The 17,174-nt window shown below is 40.6% G+C and overlaps 1 protein-coding gene across 1 annotated transcript; it reads left to right on the top strand.

Moving 5' to 3' along the window:
• The first annotated feature begins 4,223 nt into the window (after positions 1-4,223).
• On the top strand, positions 4,224-15,873 carry LOC137094959 (glutaminyl-peptide cyclotransferase-like protein). The gene is made up of 7 exons (XM_067461014.1): positions 4,224-4,550; positions 4,723-4,872; positions 5,907-6,194; positions 7,629-7,781; positions 8,260-8,359; positions 10,658-10,774; positions 12,978-15,873. Exons 1-7 carry the CDS (start codon positions 4,347-4,349, stop codon positions 13,121-13,123), a joined length of 1,158 nt encoding a protein of 385 aa, XP_067317115.1. The 5' UTR covers positions 4,224-4,346; the 3' UTR covers positions 13,124-15,873.
• Positions 15,874-17,174: the final 1,301 nt, after the last annotated feature.

The raw sequence follows: 17,174 nt of genomic DNA on the forward strand, positions 1-17,174 counted from the left end.
ACTGTTACCCACACCAATGACGGATCTGGACCAAACTTAGCACACATAACTTTCATGACCCAATTTATGTCCTGGTATAGTTTGGGGGAGGATGGACCATGGATGATGGGATTTGCAGTACTTTCAATAACTTCAGATCCCATGGACCACTGCGACCCACACCAATGACAGACCTGGACCAAACTTAGCACACATAACCGCCTTGTATTTCCCACTTTTATGCCCTGGTAGAGTATGGGGGAGGATGGACCATGGATGATGGGATTTGCAGTACTTTCAATAACTTCCAATCCCAAGGACCACTGCAACCGACACCAATGACGGACCTGGACCAAAGTTAGGACACATAACTTCCATGACACAATTTATGTCCGGGTGCAGTTTGGCAGAGGATGGACCATGGATGATGGGATCTGCAGTACTTTCAATAACTTCAGATGCCACGGACCACTGCGACCCACACCAATGATGGACCTGGACCAAACTTAGCACACATAACCCCCATTATTTTCCACTTTTATATCCTGGTAGAGTATGGGGGAAGATGGACCATGGATGATGGGATTTGCAGTACTTTCAATAACTTCAGATCCCATGGACCACTGCGACCCACACCAGTGACGGACCTGGACCAAAGTTAGCACACATAACCTCCATGAGCCAATTTATGTCCTGGTGAAGTTTGTCAGGATGGACCATGGATGATGGGATTTGCAGTACTTTCAATAACTTCAGATGCCACGGACCACTGCGACCCACACCAATGACGGACCTGGACCAAACTTAGCACACATAACCCCCATGTATTTCCCACGTTTATGCCCTGGTAGAGTATGGGGGAGGATGGACCATGGATGATGGGATTTGCAGTACTTTCAATAACTTCCAATCCCAAGGACCACTGCAACCGACACCAATGACGGACCTGGACCAAAGTTAGGACACATAACTTCCATGACACAATTTATGTCCGGGTGCAGTTTGGCAGAGGATGGACCATGGATGATGGGATCTGCAGTACTTTCAATAACTTCAGATGCCACGGACCACTGCGACCCACACCAATGATGGACCTGGACCAAACTTAGCACACATAACCCCCATTATTTTCCACTTTTATATCCTGGTAGAGTATGGGGGAAGATGGACCATGGATGATGGGATTTGCAGTACTTTCAATAACTTCAGATCCCATGGACCACTGCGACCCACACCAGTGACGGACCTGGACCAAAGTTAGCACACATAACCTCCATGAGCCAATTTATGTCCTGGTGAAGTTTGTCAGGATGGACCATGGATGATGGGATTTGCAGTACTTTTAATAACTTCAGATCGCACAGATGACTGCAACCCACACCAATGATGGACCTGAACCAATCTTAGCACACATAATCTCCATGACCCACTTTTATGATCTGGTAGAGTATGGGGGAGGATGGACTATGGATGATGGGATTTGCAGTACTTTCAATAACTTCAAATCCCATGGACCACTGCGACCCACACCAATGACAGACCTGGCCCAAACTTAGCACACATAACCCCCATATATTTCCCACTTTTATGTCCTGGTACAGTTTGGGGGAGAATGGACCATGGATGATGGGATTTGCAGTACTTTCAATAACTTCAGATCCCACGGACCACTGCGACCCACACCAATGACGGACCTGGACCAAACTTAGCACACATAACCCCCATGTATTTCCCACTTTTATGTCCTGGTAGAGTATGGGGGAGGATGGATCACGGATGATGGGATTTGCAGTACTTTCAATAACTTCATTTCTCATGGATGACTGCCGCCCACACCAATGATGGACCTGGACCAAATTTGGCACACATACATGCAGGAATATGGAGGGTAATTGCTCTGGGAATCTGGGAGTTGTAGTTCACCCTTATTCAGAGAGCACTAAACCCAGCCGACGACAAGATCTGGACCAAACTTGGGTGATATTACCTAACAACCCAAAACAAACAATGCCTTCTTTTAATAACCTGGGCACTGCCTAGTCCATGAGCTAATGTGTGTGTATATATACACACACACACATATATATGCATTTTAAATAATATATGTTTGTGTCAAGCTAGTATACACATAATAATGCATTATATATATATAATGGAGTGTCAAGGGGCATTTTAAGGACACCCTGGGTTTCCTTAATATGCCCTGCCAAGGTGTCCTTAAAACGCCCCTTGAAACTCCTCAGGCCACCTTAAGCCGCGCCACCTTAAGACAGAGGAAAGGGGCTGTCTTGCGAAGGCTCCTCCCCTGATTCGGATTGGCTCGTGAGGAATGTGGGCGTGGCTGGCTGAAAAATGTTGGGACGCAGCAGAGAAGGGAGAGGCGGGGCTTGTTAATTGGCCACGCCCCTTCGCGTGTGCATTCGGAAAGGCGGAGAAGAGGCGGGGCCTCTTCATGGCCACGCCTCCCACCGCCAGAGAAGTGAAGACCAGGCAGAAGGCGGGGCTTCGTCGTGGCCACGCCTCCCTGCCTATCGGGAGAGAAAACCAGGGAGGAGGCGGGGCTTATTTGTGGCCACGCCTTCCTCCTGGTATCTGGCGGGGCTTGTTGGATTGACCGCCAAAAGGGACAACGGGGAGGCGTGGCTTACTTGTAACCACGCCCCCACCGCGGCTGATTGGGGAGAGAGAAGGGGAAGGCGGGGCTTCTTCGTGGCCACACCCCTTCTGCATCTGATTGGGGAGAGAGGAGAAGGGGAAGGCGGGGCTTCTTTGTGGCCACACCCCCTCTGCATCTGATTGGTGAGAGAGAAGGGGAAGGCGGTGCTTCTTTGTGGCCACGCCCTCTTTCGCTCTCTGCAGGACCACAATAGGCAGGGGTGAGGCTTCGTCGTAACCACGCCCCTTCTGCCTACGCTAGGAAGGCGTGGTTTCTTCGTGGCTACACCCCCACATCTCATTGGAGAGAGTCTAGGAAAAACCACGCCCTTCTGCATGACGATAGGGACATAGGTGAAGGCGGGGCTTCTCAGTAGCCACGCCAAATCAATACCTGATTGGAGGAGAGAAGACTAGGGAAAGCCACGTCCCTTATGCCTGTAATGGAAGTGAATATAAGGGAGGCGGGGCTTTTCGGTAGCCACGCCTCCTCAATACCTGATTGGCGGAGAGAATACTAAGGAAAAGCCTAAGTCGGCTTGTGATGGGAGTGAAGATAAGGGAAGGCGGGGCTTCTTTGTAACCACGCCCCCTCAATACCTGATTGGAGGAGAGAAGACCAAGGAAGGCCACGTCCCTTATGCCTGTAATGGGAGTGTATATAAAGGAGGCGGGGCTTCTCCGTAGCCACGCCTCCTCAATACCTGATTGACAGAGAGAATACTAAGGCAAGCCTAAGTCGGCTTGTGATGGAAGATAAGGGAAGGCGGGGCTTCTCAGTAGCCACGCCCCTCAGCATCTGATGTTGTTGTTGTTGTTAGGCGGAGAGAATACTGAGGAAAAGCCTAAGTCGGCTTGTGATGGGAGTGAAGATAAGAAAAGGCGGGGCTTCTCAGCGGCCACGCCCCCTCACTACATGATTGGCAGAGAGAATACTAAGGAAAGCCTTGTGATAGGAGTGAAGATAAGGGAGGCGGGGCTTCTCAGCAGCCACGCCCCCTCAGCACCTGATTGACAGAAAGAATACTAAGGAAAGCCTAAGTCGGCTTGTGATGGAAGACAAGGGAAGGCGGGGCTTCTCATTAGCCACGCCCCCTCAATACCTGATTGGAGGAGAGAAGAGTAGGAAAAGCCACGTCCCTTATGCCTGTGATGGGAGTGAATATAAGGGAGGCGGGGCTTCTCAGCGGCCACGCCCCCTCAGTACCTGATTGGAGGCGAGAAGACCAGGAAAAGCCACGCCCCTTATGCTTGTAATAGGAGTGTACAGAAGGGAAGGCGGGGCTTCTCGGTGGCCACGCCCCCTCAGCACCTGATTGGCGGAGAGAATACTAAGGAAAGCCTCAGTGATTGGGGTGAAGATTAAGGGAAGGCGGGGCTTCTCAGTAGCCACGCCCCCTCGTTACCTGATTGGAGGAGAGAAGACCAGGGAAGCCACGTCTCTTTATAAGGGAGGCGGGGCTTCACAGTAGCCACGCCCCCTCAATACCTGATTGGAGGAGAGAAGACCAGGAAAAGCCACGCCCCTTATGCTTCTAATAGGAGTGTACAGAAGTGAAGGCGGGGCTTCTCGGCGACCACGCCCCCTCTTTACCTGATTGGCGGAGAGAAGGCTAGGGAAGCCACGCCCCCTCTGGCTGTGATGATAGGCCCCTAGGGGAAGGCGGGGCTTCTCGGTAGCCACGCCCCTCGGCCCGTGCTTTTGGGGGGCCATGCGGAAAGGGCCCCGCCGCATCAGAGCGGGGATGGGCTCCTCCCGGGAAGGCTTGGCGTCGAAGAGCTTGCCAATCGGAACCTCCAAGGGGGGGAAGAACCCCAAGCTTTTCCTGCTGCTGCTGCTCCTGGCCGGAGGATCCTTCCTGGGCCTTTACCTGTTGCTTTGGGCCTGGGAGGCAGAGCCAGAAGGAGAAGGCCAGGTGAGAGCTAGGGCAGGAATGAGCTCCAGCAGCCCTCCAGGGGGTTTGGACTACAACTCCCACAATTCCTAACAGCCTACGGCTGTTAGGAATTGTGGGAGTTGTAGTCCAAACCCCCTGGAGGGCCCAGGTTGGCCCAGATCCATTCATAACTTTGTAATTCTCTTTCTAGGAGGTGGATCACAAACCCAGGAGTCTGTCCAGCTCTGAGCTGAAAGGCCTGGCTTCCCAGGTGGATCTGCAAAGGCTTTGGGGCACTTACCTGCAGCCTTTCCTGGTGGAGAGGTTCCCCGGCAGCCCCGGAAACAAGAAGGTCCAGCAGGTGAGTCATTATCTATCCATATATATATAATTATTATTATCTACATATATATTATATTGGGAGGCTCCAGTAGCGCAGTGGGTTAAAGCGCTGAGTTGCTGAACTTGCTGGTTCGAATCCAGGGAGCGAGGTGAGCTCCTGCCGTTAGCCCCAGCTTCTGCCAACCTACAAGAGAGGAGATTCCATCTGAACATGCCTTGCCTGACTTACTGGGCAAGGGCCATTGCAGCTTCAAACTACAAGAGAGGAGATTCCATCTGAACATGAGGAAGAACTTCCTGACTGTGAGAGCCGTTCAGCAGTGGAACTCTCTGCCCCGGAGTGTGGTGGAGGCTCCTTCTTTGGAAGCTTTTGAACAAAGGCTGGATGGCCATCTGTCAGGGGTGATTTGAATGCAATATTCCTGCTTCTTGGCAGAATGGGGTTGGACTGGATGGCCCATGAAGCGTACTACATGTAATATTATTAGTATATAAATTTAATGTATTGTCGAAGGCTTTCATGGCCGGAATCACTGGGTGGTTTTTTAAATTAATAACAAGGATATATAAATAGTTATATATTATATTTATGATTCTAAAATTAATTAATTAATAATTATATTTATTGTATATAGATTTATGTAATAAATAAATATTTTAATATAATTGATTATTAATAACAAGGATATATACTATAAATATCATTTTATTCTATCTATTCTATCTATATATATAAAATTCTAAAGGTCGTGCATAGGCGCTCAAAAATGGAGAAACCACTGGAACAAATCTCACCAAATTTGCCCTTCATACCCCAAGGTGTGACCAACAACCCTCAGCATTAGTAAACACAACAAAACAAACTCACAATTTCCGATAAACACGGAGCATGCACGACCATATTCGCAAAAGCCAAACCAAGGAATGTGTATTCTGAATATTTGCATCTTCTGTAGTAGAGTAAGTTGCTGTAGGAACTCATTGAAGACTAGAACCCTGCGTCGCCTCTTGGATCCTAATTCTTCCCATTCTTCTCCCTTCTTTTGCTCCTAGTTCATCACGGAAAGGCTGCAAGGGCTCTCGGCTTCCTGGCACGTAGAGCTGGACTCTTTCCAGCAGCGGACGCCTCGCGGGGCTGTGGACTTTGCCAACGTGGTGGCCACCTTGGACCCCTCGGCCCCCTCCCGCCTGGCCCTGGCCTGCCACTATGACTCAAAATACTTTCCGCCGGACGAGAAGGGCAGGGTCTTTTTGGGGGCCACCGACTCTGCCGTGCCTTGCTCCATCTTGCTGGAGCTGGCGACGGCGTTGGATAAGGAGTTGCTGAAGTCCAAGAAGCAGGTGAGAAGGAAAGAGGAAAGTCCCTCAAGGGTCATCCAGTCCAACCAATATTTATATTCTTATAATTAATAATACATTATAATTAAAATATTTATTTTATTTATAATTTATTATTAATAGGATATATACATGTAATAAATATTATTTTATTATATGTATTATAATTAATTAACTTTTATGTAAAAATGTTATATTATAAATAAAATATTTTAATTATAATGTATTCATAATAAGAGGAATATAAATATAAATATTATTGTTTTTATATTACATTTATAATAATAATAATAAATATCACATTTTTACGTAAATGCTTTTAATTTATTATCATTTATAATAATAAATTTAATATAAAAACAATAATATGTATATTCTTATTATTAATAATACATTATAATTAAAATATGTATTTTATTTATAATAATTAATAGGATATATATATGTAATAAATATTATTATTTTATTATATGTATTATATGTATTATAATTATATGTATTCATAATTTATTATTAATAGGATATATGTATGTAATAAATATTATTTTATTATATGTATTATATGTATTATAATTAACTAACTTTTATGTAAAAATGTTATATTATAAATAAAATATTTATTTTAATTATAGTGTATTCATAATAAGAATATAATTTAAATATTGTTTTTATATTAAGTTTATTATTATAAATGATAATAAATTAAAAACTTTTACGTAAAAATATATTATAAATTATTTATTTATTTTTATTTTTATTTATTAATAATACTTATATTATGAATATTATTTTATTATATATTATATTATTGGGGTTGGTGTTGTTTTATATTTATTGTAATTGTTATATTGTTGTTTTGTTATTGTTGTTATTATTATTATTATTATTATTATTGGTGTTGCTATTTTATATTTATTATTATAAATTTAATATAAAATAATATTTATATTCTTATTTTTAATAAAACATTATAATTAAAATATGTATTTTATTTATAATTTATTATTAATAGGATATATATATGAAAGAAATAAACATTATTTTATTATGTGTATTATAATTAATTAATTAACTTTTATGTAAAATGTTATATTATCAATAAAATATTTATTTTAATTATAATGTATTCATAAAAAGAATATAAATATAAATATTATTGTTTTTATATTAAATTTATTATTATAAATCGTAATAAATTAAAAGCTTTTACGTATAAATGTGATATTATAAATAATGTTTTTATTTTTATTTTTGTTTATTAATTATACCTATATTATAAATATTATTTTATTTTATATTATATTATTGGGGTTGGTGTTGTTTTATATTTATTGTTATATTATTATTATTATTATTATTATTATTATTATTGTTGTTGTTGTTATTATTATTATTATTTGTGTGTTTGTTGACGAAACCAACCGGCTTCTCTTATAGGGCTCCAGGGTGACGCTCCAATTGGTCTTCTTCGATGGGGAGGAAGCATTCCATGAATGGAGCCCCACGGATTCCCTCTATGGGGCGCGCCACTTGGCCCAGCGCATGGCGCAAACCCCGCACCGCCCCGGCGTCAGCCAGCTCCAAGCCATAGTAAGCGATGCAAAGGCTTCGAAACAAGCAGTTGGGCTCATGCAAGGAATCTTTCCCGTGCCTTCCTAAGGATACGAGGGTTGAATGAAAAGTAACGCCTCCACCTGAACAACACAACCGTTCAATGCTAAGGCTTCCCGCCAAAATGGAACTGTAGAGGAGAGTCTACTGAACAAGCCAGTACCTGCCATCTGTTGAGGAGTTAGGAAGGTGGAGGCATTACTTTTCATTCAACCCTCATACATTTAAGACGAGGCATGAGCCAACTTGGGCCCTCCGGGTGTTTTGGACTTCAACTCCCACAATTCCTAACAGCCTATCGGCTGTTAGGAATTGTGGGAGTTGAAGTCCAAAACACCCGGAGGGCCCAAGTTGGCCCATGCCTCGTCTTAAATTTATGATATTTATAATTATATTAATGATACCAATAGTATATTATTATTATCAGGGTTGTTTTCATACTTTCTCTTCCTCGCAGTCTCTCTTTGTCCTCTTGGATTTATTGGGCGCCAAGCAGCCGACTCTCCGGAACCATTTTCCTGCCTCCGCCGGTTGGTTCGAAAGGCTTCTTGGCCTCGGTAAGCAATCAATAATCAATAATTGATTATGGTCAGCAGAGCCCTTAAGGAGTATGGAAGAATCACAGGCCTTCTTAGGCATTCTTGTCTCAAAGATAGTTCATAGAAGAGAGCCCCAAAGGCCATCTAGTCCAACCCGCTTCTGCCAGGCGGGAAAAGCACAATCAAAGCACTCCCGACGGATGGCCTTCCATCCCCATGAAATTTAGTAATTCATGGATACTAATATATTAGTAATATATTGTATTTCTATGCCCATTTGTTTTTTTAATATGTTGCATCCCGCTTCGAGCTATTAGTAGAGGCGGGAAATAAATAAAATGTATTATTGTTATTATTATTATTATTATTATTATTATTTTACTGAAACAAAAGCACAGTATGTCACAGCAAACGAGATCTATATGCTGGATTTCGTATCACAAAATCACAAGTCGAACACATCCCAAGCGTCCAGGGATATTATTATTATTATTATTATTATTAGAAATTATTATTTCTTCTCTTGATTATTATTATTATTATTATTATTATTATATTGTTGTATTCAGGGATTTCCCAAGCATCTAGGGCTGTGCGATTTTATTATTATTATTATTATTATTAAATTATTATTATTAGAAATTATTATTATTTCTTCTCCTAATTATTATTATTATTATTATTATTATTATTATATTGTTTTTGTATTCAGGGATTTCCCAAGCATCTAGGACTGTGTGATTTTATTATTATTATTATTATTATTATTAAATTATTATTATTAGAAATTATTATTATTTCTTCTCCTGATTGTTGTTGTTGTTGTTGTTGTTATTGTTGTTATTATTATTATTATTATTACATTGTTGTATTCAGAGATTTCCCAAGCGCCTAGGACTGTGATTTTATTATTATTATTATTATTAAATTATTATCATTATTATTAGAAATTATTATTATTTATTCTCTTTATTATTGTTGTTGTTGTTGTTGTTATATTGTTGTTGTATTCAGGGATTTCCCAAGCATCTAGGACTGTGTGATTTTATTATTATTGTTAATATTAAATTATTATTATTATTATTATTATTATTAGAAATTATTGCTATTTCTTCTCTTTATAATAATAATAATAATAATAATAATAATAATTATTATTATTATTATTATTATATTGTTGTTGTCTTCAGCGATTTCCCAAGCGTCTAGGACTGTGTGATTTTATTATTATTATTATTATTAAATTATTATTATTATTATTATTATTATTAGAAATTATTATTATTTCTTCTCTTGATTATTATTGTTGTTGTTGTTGTATTCAGGGATTTCCCAAGCATCTAGGACTGTGTGATTTTATTATTGTTATTATTATATATTATATATTATTATTATTTCTTCTCTTGATGATTATTATTATTATTATTATTATTATTATTATTATTCTATTGTTGTTGTCTTCGGGGATTTCCCAAGCGTCTAGGACTGTGTGATTTTATTATTATTATTATTATTAGCAATTATTATTATTATTATTTCTTGATTGTTGTTATTATTATTATATTGTTTTCAGGGATTTCCCAAGCGTCTAGGACTGTGTGATTTTATTATTATTATTATTATTATTATTATTATTATTAGAAATTATTATTATTATTCTCTTCATTGTTGTTATTATTATTATTATTATATTGTTGTTGTATTCAGGGATTGAATTATTATTATTTCTTCTCTTGATTGTTGTTGTTGTTATTATTGTTATTATTGTTATTATTGTTATTATTGTTATTATTATTATTATTATTATTATTATTATATTGTTGTTATATTCAGGGATTGAATGTTTGCCTTTTATGTTTGGAAATCACCCTGAATCTCTCTGGGGAGATAGAGTAGAATATAAATAGAGTGTTGTTGTTGTTATTGTTGTTACTTAATTACTCCAAACTACTTTGCATAAATTCAGATCTACTTTGAATCTCATTATTTAATCCAAACCACTTTGGAGAAAGGCGGGGTCGTACATTGAATGGATGGACAAAGGAATAGTTAACTCTAACTGCTGGGGATGATGGGCATTGTAGTCTGGGGTCTTGCCAATCCTTCTATGGGGACTTGTGTGCTCCAAGGATGCCCCAAATGCAGGCATGGGCAAACTTGGGCCTTCCAGGTGTTTTGGACTACAACTCCCACAATTCCTAACAGCCGGTAGGCTGTTAGGAATTGTGGGAGTTGTAGTCCAAAACACCTGGAGGGCCCAAGTTTGCCCATGCCTGCATTTGGGGCATCCTTCATGCCTTCTGTCTGTCCCTGCAGAGAAGCGTCTCCATCGCCTCGGCCTCCTGGAGTCCCACCGGGAGGAGCAGATGTACTTCCAACGGGAGCCCTCCTACCACGTCATTGAAGACGACCACGTCCCCTTCCTCCAGAAAGGTACCTCCTCTCCCTTTTTTAACATAATGTACATATGTATTTTGTTGTTATAAATTCTTTCAGTCGCTTCCGACTCTTTGTGACCTCATGGACCAGTATATGTATTTTAATACATATTAATTGATTTATTAATATTAATACTATTTCCTTTGCGGCTCTATCTTTCCTCCCTCTGTTTCCCTTGTACATTTCCTCCTATTTTCGTTCTTTCTTTTCTTCTTTCCTTGCTTTCCCTCATACACTTCTCTCTAACTTTTCTTTCCTTTTCTCTCTTCCATCCCTTCCTTTGTCCCTTCTTCCTCTTTTTTCCTCTCCTCCGCTCATACATTTCTTCTTTCCTCCCTTCCTTCCCTTCCTCACTCCCTCCTTGTCCCATCTTTCCTTTTTCCTTCCTTCCCTTCCTTTTTCATTCCCTCTTCCTCATTCTCTCCTCTTTCTTCCTTTCTTCCTCTCCTCCCTTGCTTCTCTTTCTCACTCCCTTGTCTTCTCATCTTTCCTTTCTCCTTCCTTCCTTCCCTTTTTCATTTCCTCTTCCTTCCTCATTCTCTCCTCTTCCTTCCTTCCTTTTTTCATTCCCTCCTCCTTCCTTCCTTTCTCACCTCTCCTCCTTCTCTTCCCATCTTTCCTTCCTTCCTTCCTTCCTTCCTTCCTTCCTTCCTTCCTTCCTTCCTTCCTTCCTTTTTTTCATTCCCTCCTTCATTCCTCACCTCTCTTCCTTCTTCCCTTTTTTGTTCCCTCCTCCTTCCTTTGCTTCTCACTCTCTCCACTTCCTTCTCCTTCCTTCCTTCTTCCTCCCCTTTCTCACTCCCTTCTCCTTCCTTCCTTCCTTCCTTCCTTCCTTCCTTCCTTCCTTTTTTCATTCCTTCTTCCTCATTTTCTCTTCCTTCCTTCCCTTTTTCATCCCCTCCTCCTTCCTTCCTTTCTCACGTTCTCCTCCTTCCCTCTTCTCCTTCCTTCCTTCCTTCCTTCCTTCCTTCCTTCCTTCCTCCTTCCTTCCCTTTTTCATTCCCCTTCCTTCCTCATTCTCTCCCCTTCCTTCCTTCCTTCCTTCCTTCCTTCCTTCCTTCCTTCCTTCCTTCCTTCCTTCCTTCCCCTCCTCCTTCCTTCCTTTCTCATCTCTCCTTCTCTTTCCTTCCTTCCTTCCCTTTTTTATTCCCTCTTCCTTCCTCATTCTCCTTCCTTCCTTCCTTCCTTCCTTCCTCCTTCCTTTTCATTTCCTCTTCCTTCCTCATTCTCTCCTCCTCCTTCCTTCCCTTTTTCATTCCCTCCTCCTTCCTTCCTTCCTTTCTCACTCTCTCCACTTCCTTCCTTCTCCTTCCTTCCTTCCTTCCTTCCTCCTTCCTTCCCTTTTTCATTCCCCTTCCTTCCTCATTCTCTCCCCTTCCTTCCTTCCTTCCTTCCTTCCTTCCTTCCTTCCTTCCTTCCTTCCTTCCTTCCCCTCCTCCTTCCTTCCTTTCTCATCTCTCCTTCTCTTTCCTTCCTTCCTTCCCTTTTTTATTCCCTCTTCCTTCCTCATTCTCCTTCCTTCCTTCCTTTCTCACCTCTCCTCCTTCTCCTTCCTTCCTTCCTTCCTTCCTCCTTCCTTTTCATTTCCTCTTCCTTCCTCATTCTCTCCTCCTCCTTCCTTCCCTTTTTCATTCCCTCCTCCTTCCTTCCTTCCTTTCTCACTCTCTCCACTTCCTTCCTTCTCCTTCCTTCCTTCCTTCCTTCCTCCTTCCCTTTTTCATTCCCCTTCCTTCCTCATTCTCTCCCCTTCCTTCCTTCCTTCCTTCCTTCCTTCCTTCCTTCCTTCCCCTCCTCCTTCCTTCCTTTCTCATCTCTCCTTCTCTTTCCTTCCTTCCTTCCCTTTTTTATTCCCTCTTCCTTCCTCATTCTCCTTCCTTCCTTTCTCACCTCTCCTCCTTCTCCTTCCTTCCTTCCTTCCTTCCTTCCTTCCTTCCTTCCTCCTTCCTTTTCATTTCCTCTTCCTTCCTCATTCTCTCCTCCTCCTTCCTTCCCTTTTTCATTCCCTCCTCCTTCCTTCCTTCCTTTCTCACTCTCTCCACTTCCTTCCTTCTCCTTCCTTCCTTCCTTCCTTCTTCCTTCCCTTTCTCACTCCCTTTGGTTCTCAATCAAGAGAAGAAATAATAATAATAATAATAATAATAATAATAATAATTTTCATTTGCATGGAATTGCAAACCTATGTTTTCCTTTGCCAAAGGCGTTCCCGTCCTTCACCTCATTGCCACCCCGTTCCCGCAAGTCTGGCACACGATGGAAGACACTGAAGCCCATCTCCATCCTCCCACCATCCAAAACCTGTGTACAATCCTGGCTGCTTTCCTAGCAGAGTATTTGCACCTATAGATGGAAGGCATCCATGTAATTTGGACAACCTGAGCCATGATCCGATGGAGACTGTTACACAGAACGATATTCCCCATGGGAATGAGGTGCTATGGGAAAGCCGTGAACTGCCATATTGAGCCACAGGTCCTGGAGGAAGTGTTGCCAACCAACCAAGAGGACCACAATCTGTTCAGAAGAGGCCAACAAATCAAAGGACTTCCTTCTTCCCTTGAGATTCTTGTTTTGGCAGGACATGTTGCCAAAGACAAGGAGAGCCGCACTTGGTCCATCTCTGTTGCAGTCTTTTGCTTGCAAATCCAGCAAGAGTCTCACTGCTAAAAATAAAAATATTGTGACCAAGTTCCCCTCCAGAGCCATTTCAGGGACCTCATTTCATGGCCGAAACCGTCCAAATGCTCAATTTCTTGGTTTCACAAATACCGTATTTCATCGCATAATAGTCACCACAGCATAATAGATGCACCCCAATTTGTGAGATGCCCCAGAAATTGTATTTTTGTTTTCCTCGCATAATAGTCGCACCCTCATTTTGTGCTGGTTTCCTTTCCTTCCTTCCTTCCTTCCTTCCTTCCTTCTTTCTCAGTTTAAAAACTATATGGATGTTTCTGGAGCTCCACTCTTCTCTCCTCCCTCTGAGGCCTTAAGGCGGTTCACAAAACCTGGAATGGAGTTCTTTGGTGAAAGGAGGAAGGAGAGACGATCTGCACAGCAAAGACCTCCATTCCAGATTTTTTAAACTGCCTTGCCTTGGAGGGAGGAGAAAGGAGAGAAGAGTGGAGCTTGAAAGACCTATATTTTATTGTTTTTGAATACCTTGCCTTCGGAGGAAAGAGGAAGGAGAGAAGAGTGGAGCTTCAGAGACCTCCATTTTATTGTTCTTTTCAACTTTACCTTCAGAGGAAGGAGAAAGGAGTAAGGAGAGAAGAATGGAGCTTCAGAGACCTCTGTTTATTGTTTTTGAACTACTTTGCCTTTGGAGGAAGGAGAGAGAAGAGAAGAGTGGAGCTCCAGAGACCTCCATTTTATTGTTTTTGAACAACTTTGCCTTCGGAAGAAGGAGAAAGGAGAGAAGAGTGGAGCTCCAGAGACCTCCGTTTTATTGTTTTTGAACAACTTTGCCTTTGGAGGAAGGAGAAAGGAGAGAAGACTGGAGCTCCAGAGACCTATATTTTATTGTTTTTGAATACTTTGCCTTGGGAGGAAGGAGAGAAGAGTGGAGCTCCAGATACCTCCATTTTATTGTTCTTTTCAGCTTTACCTTCGGAGGAAGGAAGAAGGAGAGAAGAGTGGAGCTCCAGATTCCTCCATTTTATTGTTTTTGAACAACTTTGCCTTCAGAGGAAGGAGAAAGGAGAGAAGAGTGGAGCTTCAAAGACCTATATTTTATTGTTTTTGAATACTTTGCCTTCGGAGGAAGGAGAAAGGAGAGAAGAGTGGAGCTTCAGAGACCTCAATTTTATTGTTTTTAAACTACTTTGCCTTCGGAGGAAGGGGAAAGGAGAGAAGAGTGGAGCTCCAGATACCTCCGTTTTATTGGTTTTGAACAACTTTGCCTTTGGAGGAAGGAGAAAGGAGAGAAGAGTGGAGCTTCAGAGACTTATATTTTGTTGTTTTTGAACTACTTTGCTTTTGGAGGAAGGAGAAAGGAGAGAAGAATGGAGCTCCAGAGACCTCCATTTTATTGTTTTTGAATGCTTTTGGTGGAAGGAGAAAGGAGAGAAGAGTGGAGCTCCAGAGACCTCCGTTTTATTGTTCTTTTCAACTTTACCTTCAGAGGAAGGAGAAAGGAGAGAAGAGTGGAGCTTCAGAGACCTCTGTTTATTGTTTTTGAATACTTTGCCTTCGGAGGAAGGAGAAAGAAGAGAAGAATGGAGCTTCAGAGACCTATATTTTATTGTTTAGAATACTTTGCCTTCGGAGGAAGGAGAAAGGAGAGAAGAGTGGAGCTCCAGAGACCTCAATTTTATTGTTTTTGAACTATTCTGCCTTCGGAAGAAGGAGAAAGGAGAGAAAAGTCGAGCTCCAGAGACCTATATTTTATTGTTTTTGAACAACTTTGCCTTTGGAGGAAGGAGAAAGGAGAGAAGAGTGGAGCTCCAGATACCTCCGTTTTATTGTTCTTTTCAACTTTACCTTCGGAGGAAGGAGAAAGGAGAGAAGAGTGGAGCTCCACAGACCTCAATTTTATAGCTTTTTAACAATGGAGGAAGGCGAAAGGAGAGAAGATTGGAGCTTCAAAGACCTATATTTTATTGTTTTTGAATACTTTGCCCTCGGAGGAAGGAGAAAGGAGAGAAAAGTGGAGCTCCAGATACTTCCGTTTTATTGTTTTCAAACTGCTTTGCCTTTGGAGAAGGAAGGAAGGGAAGAGAAGAATCAGTCTGCAGTTTGGCTCTGCAGTTTTATACAGGAACAGAGCTATTTGTTTTGAGGCTGGATCATCCCTCCTCCCCTTCCAGAGGTAAGGCATTTTATTTAAAAAGAAACTGGAGGGGGAAAAAACAAGATTTTTTTTCCTCGCATAATAGTCGCACCCCTTTGATGGAAAAAAAAGGAGGAAATGTGACTATTATTCAGTGAAATACGGTATTTAGACTATGATGGAAGCAGTGTGCCCTCCAGGATGATCTCAACCACTACCTCTGGTGCCATTGTCCCATGCAAGGTCCGTTGTTTTTAAATGTATTGTTAGGCCTTGGGGGCCTTTTTCAGAAAGTTTGGGAGATAAAAGAGTCAACAATTAACAATTTTTGTCTGGAGTCTCATTGGGGCATAGCACCGGTATAACTCAGGGGGAAACTATTATTCTCTTTGACTTCTTCTATAAAAAGCAGAAGCAAGAACAGGAAAGAGGAAGAAAGATTATATCTATCTATATATCTATCAAAATCCTCTCGTTTTCCAATGTATGCTAACACAGATTAACACAGCTCTCTTTTTATATATATTTCCTCGCATAATAGTCGCTCTCTTTTTCAAAACTTGCAAGATCAATCATATCTATCTCCTATGGATTGTATAGATCAATGCAACTCTTTCCTTAGAAACGTCAAGAACATTCATAATATAGATGATTTGTAAGATATATATATTTCCTCGCATAATAGTCGCTCCCTTTTTCAAAACTTCCATAATCAATCATATCTATCTCCTATGGATTGTATAGATTAATGCAACTCTTTCCTTAGAAACGTCAAGAAGGTTCATAATATATATGATCTGTAAGATATATATATATATCCTCGCATAATAGTCGCTCTCTTTTTCAAAACTTCCATAATCAATCATATCTATCTCTTATGGATTGTATAGATTAATGCAACTCTTTCCTTAGAAACACCAAGAACATTCATAATATATATGATTTGTAAGATATATATTTCCTTGCATAATAGTCGGTCTTTTTCAAAACTTGCAAGATCAATCATATCTATCTCCTAGAGATTGTATAGATGAATGCAACTCTTTCCTTAGAAACGTCAAGAACATTCATAATATATATGATCTGTAATATATATATATATATATATCCTCTCATAATAGTCGCTCTCTTTTTCAAAACTTGCAAGATCAATCATATTTATCTCCTATAGATTGTATAGATTAATGTAACTCTTTCCTTAGAAACATCAAGAACATTCATAATATATATGATCTGTAAGATATATATATATATATATATATATATCTCCTCGCATATAATAGTTGCTCTCTTTTTCAAAACTTGCAAGATTAATCTTTTCTATCTCCTATAGATTGTATAGATTAATGCAACTCTTTCCTTAGAAACGTCAAGAACATTCATAATATATATGATCTGTAAGATATATATATATATATATATATATCCTCGCATATAATAGTTGCTCTCTTTTTCAAAACTTGCAAGATCAATCTTTTCTATCTCATAGATTGTATAGATTAATGCAACTTTTTCCTTAGAAACGTCAAGAACATTCATAATATATATGATCTGTATATATATATTTCCTCGCATAATAGTCGCTCTCTTTTGCTGAATGCCAAGAACATTCACACAAACACACAC

Source organism: Anolis sagrei, chromosome X, assembly GCF_037176765.1.
Source record: "Anolis sagrei isolate rAnoSag1 chromosome X, rAnoSag1.mat, whole genome shotgun sequence".
Lineage (NCBI taxonomy): Eukaryota > Metazoa > Chordata > Lepidosauria > Squamata > Dactyloidae > Anolis > Anolis sagrei.

Excerpts from the sequence above, each read along its gene's own strand:
- LOC137094959 (XM_067461014.1), top strand. The coding sequence starts at position 4,347 with ATGCGGAAAGGGCCCCGCCGCATCAGAGCGGGGATGGGCTCCTCCCGG. Across the intron at positions 6,195-7,628 it reads TGCTGAAGTCCAAGAAGCAG|GGCTCCAGGGTGACGCTCCA; the intron begins GTGAGAAGGAAA and ends CTTCTCTTATAG. Across the intron at positions 10,775-12,977 it reads CGTCCCCTTCCTCCAGAAAG|GCGTTCCCGTCCTTCACCTC; the intron begins GTACCTCCTCTC and ends CCTTTGCCAAAG.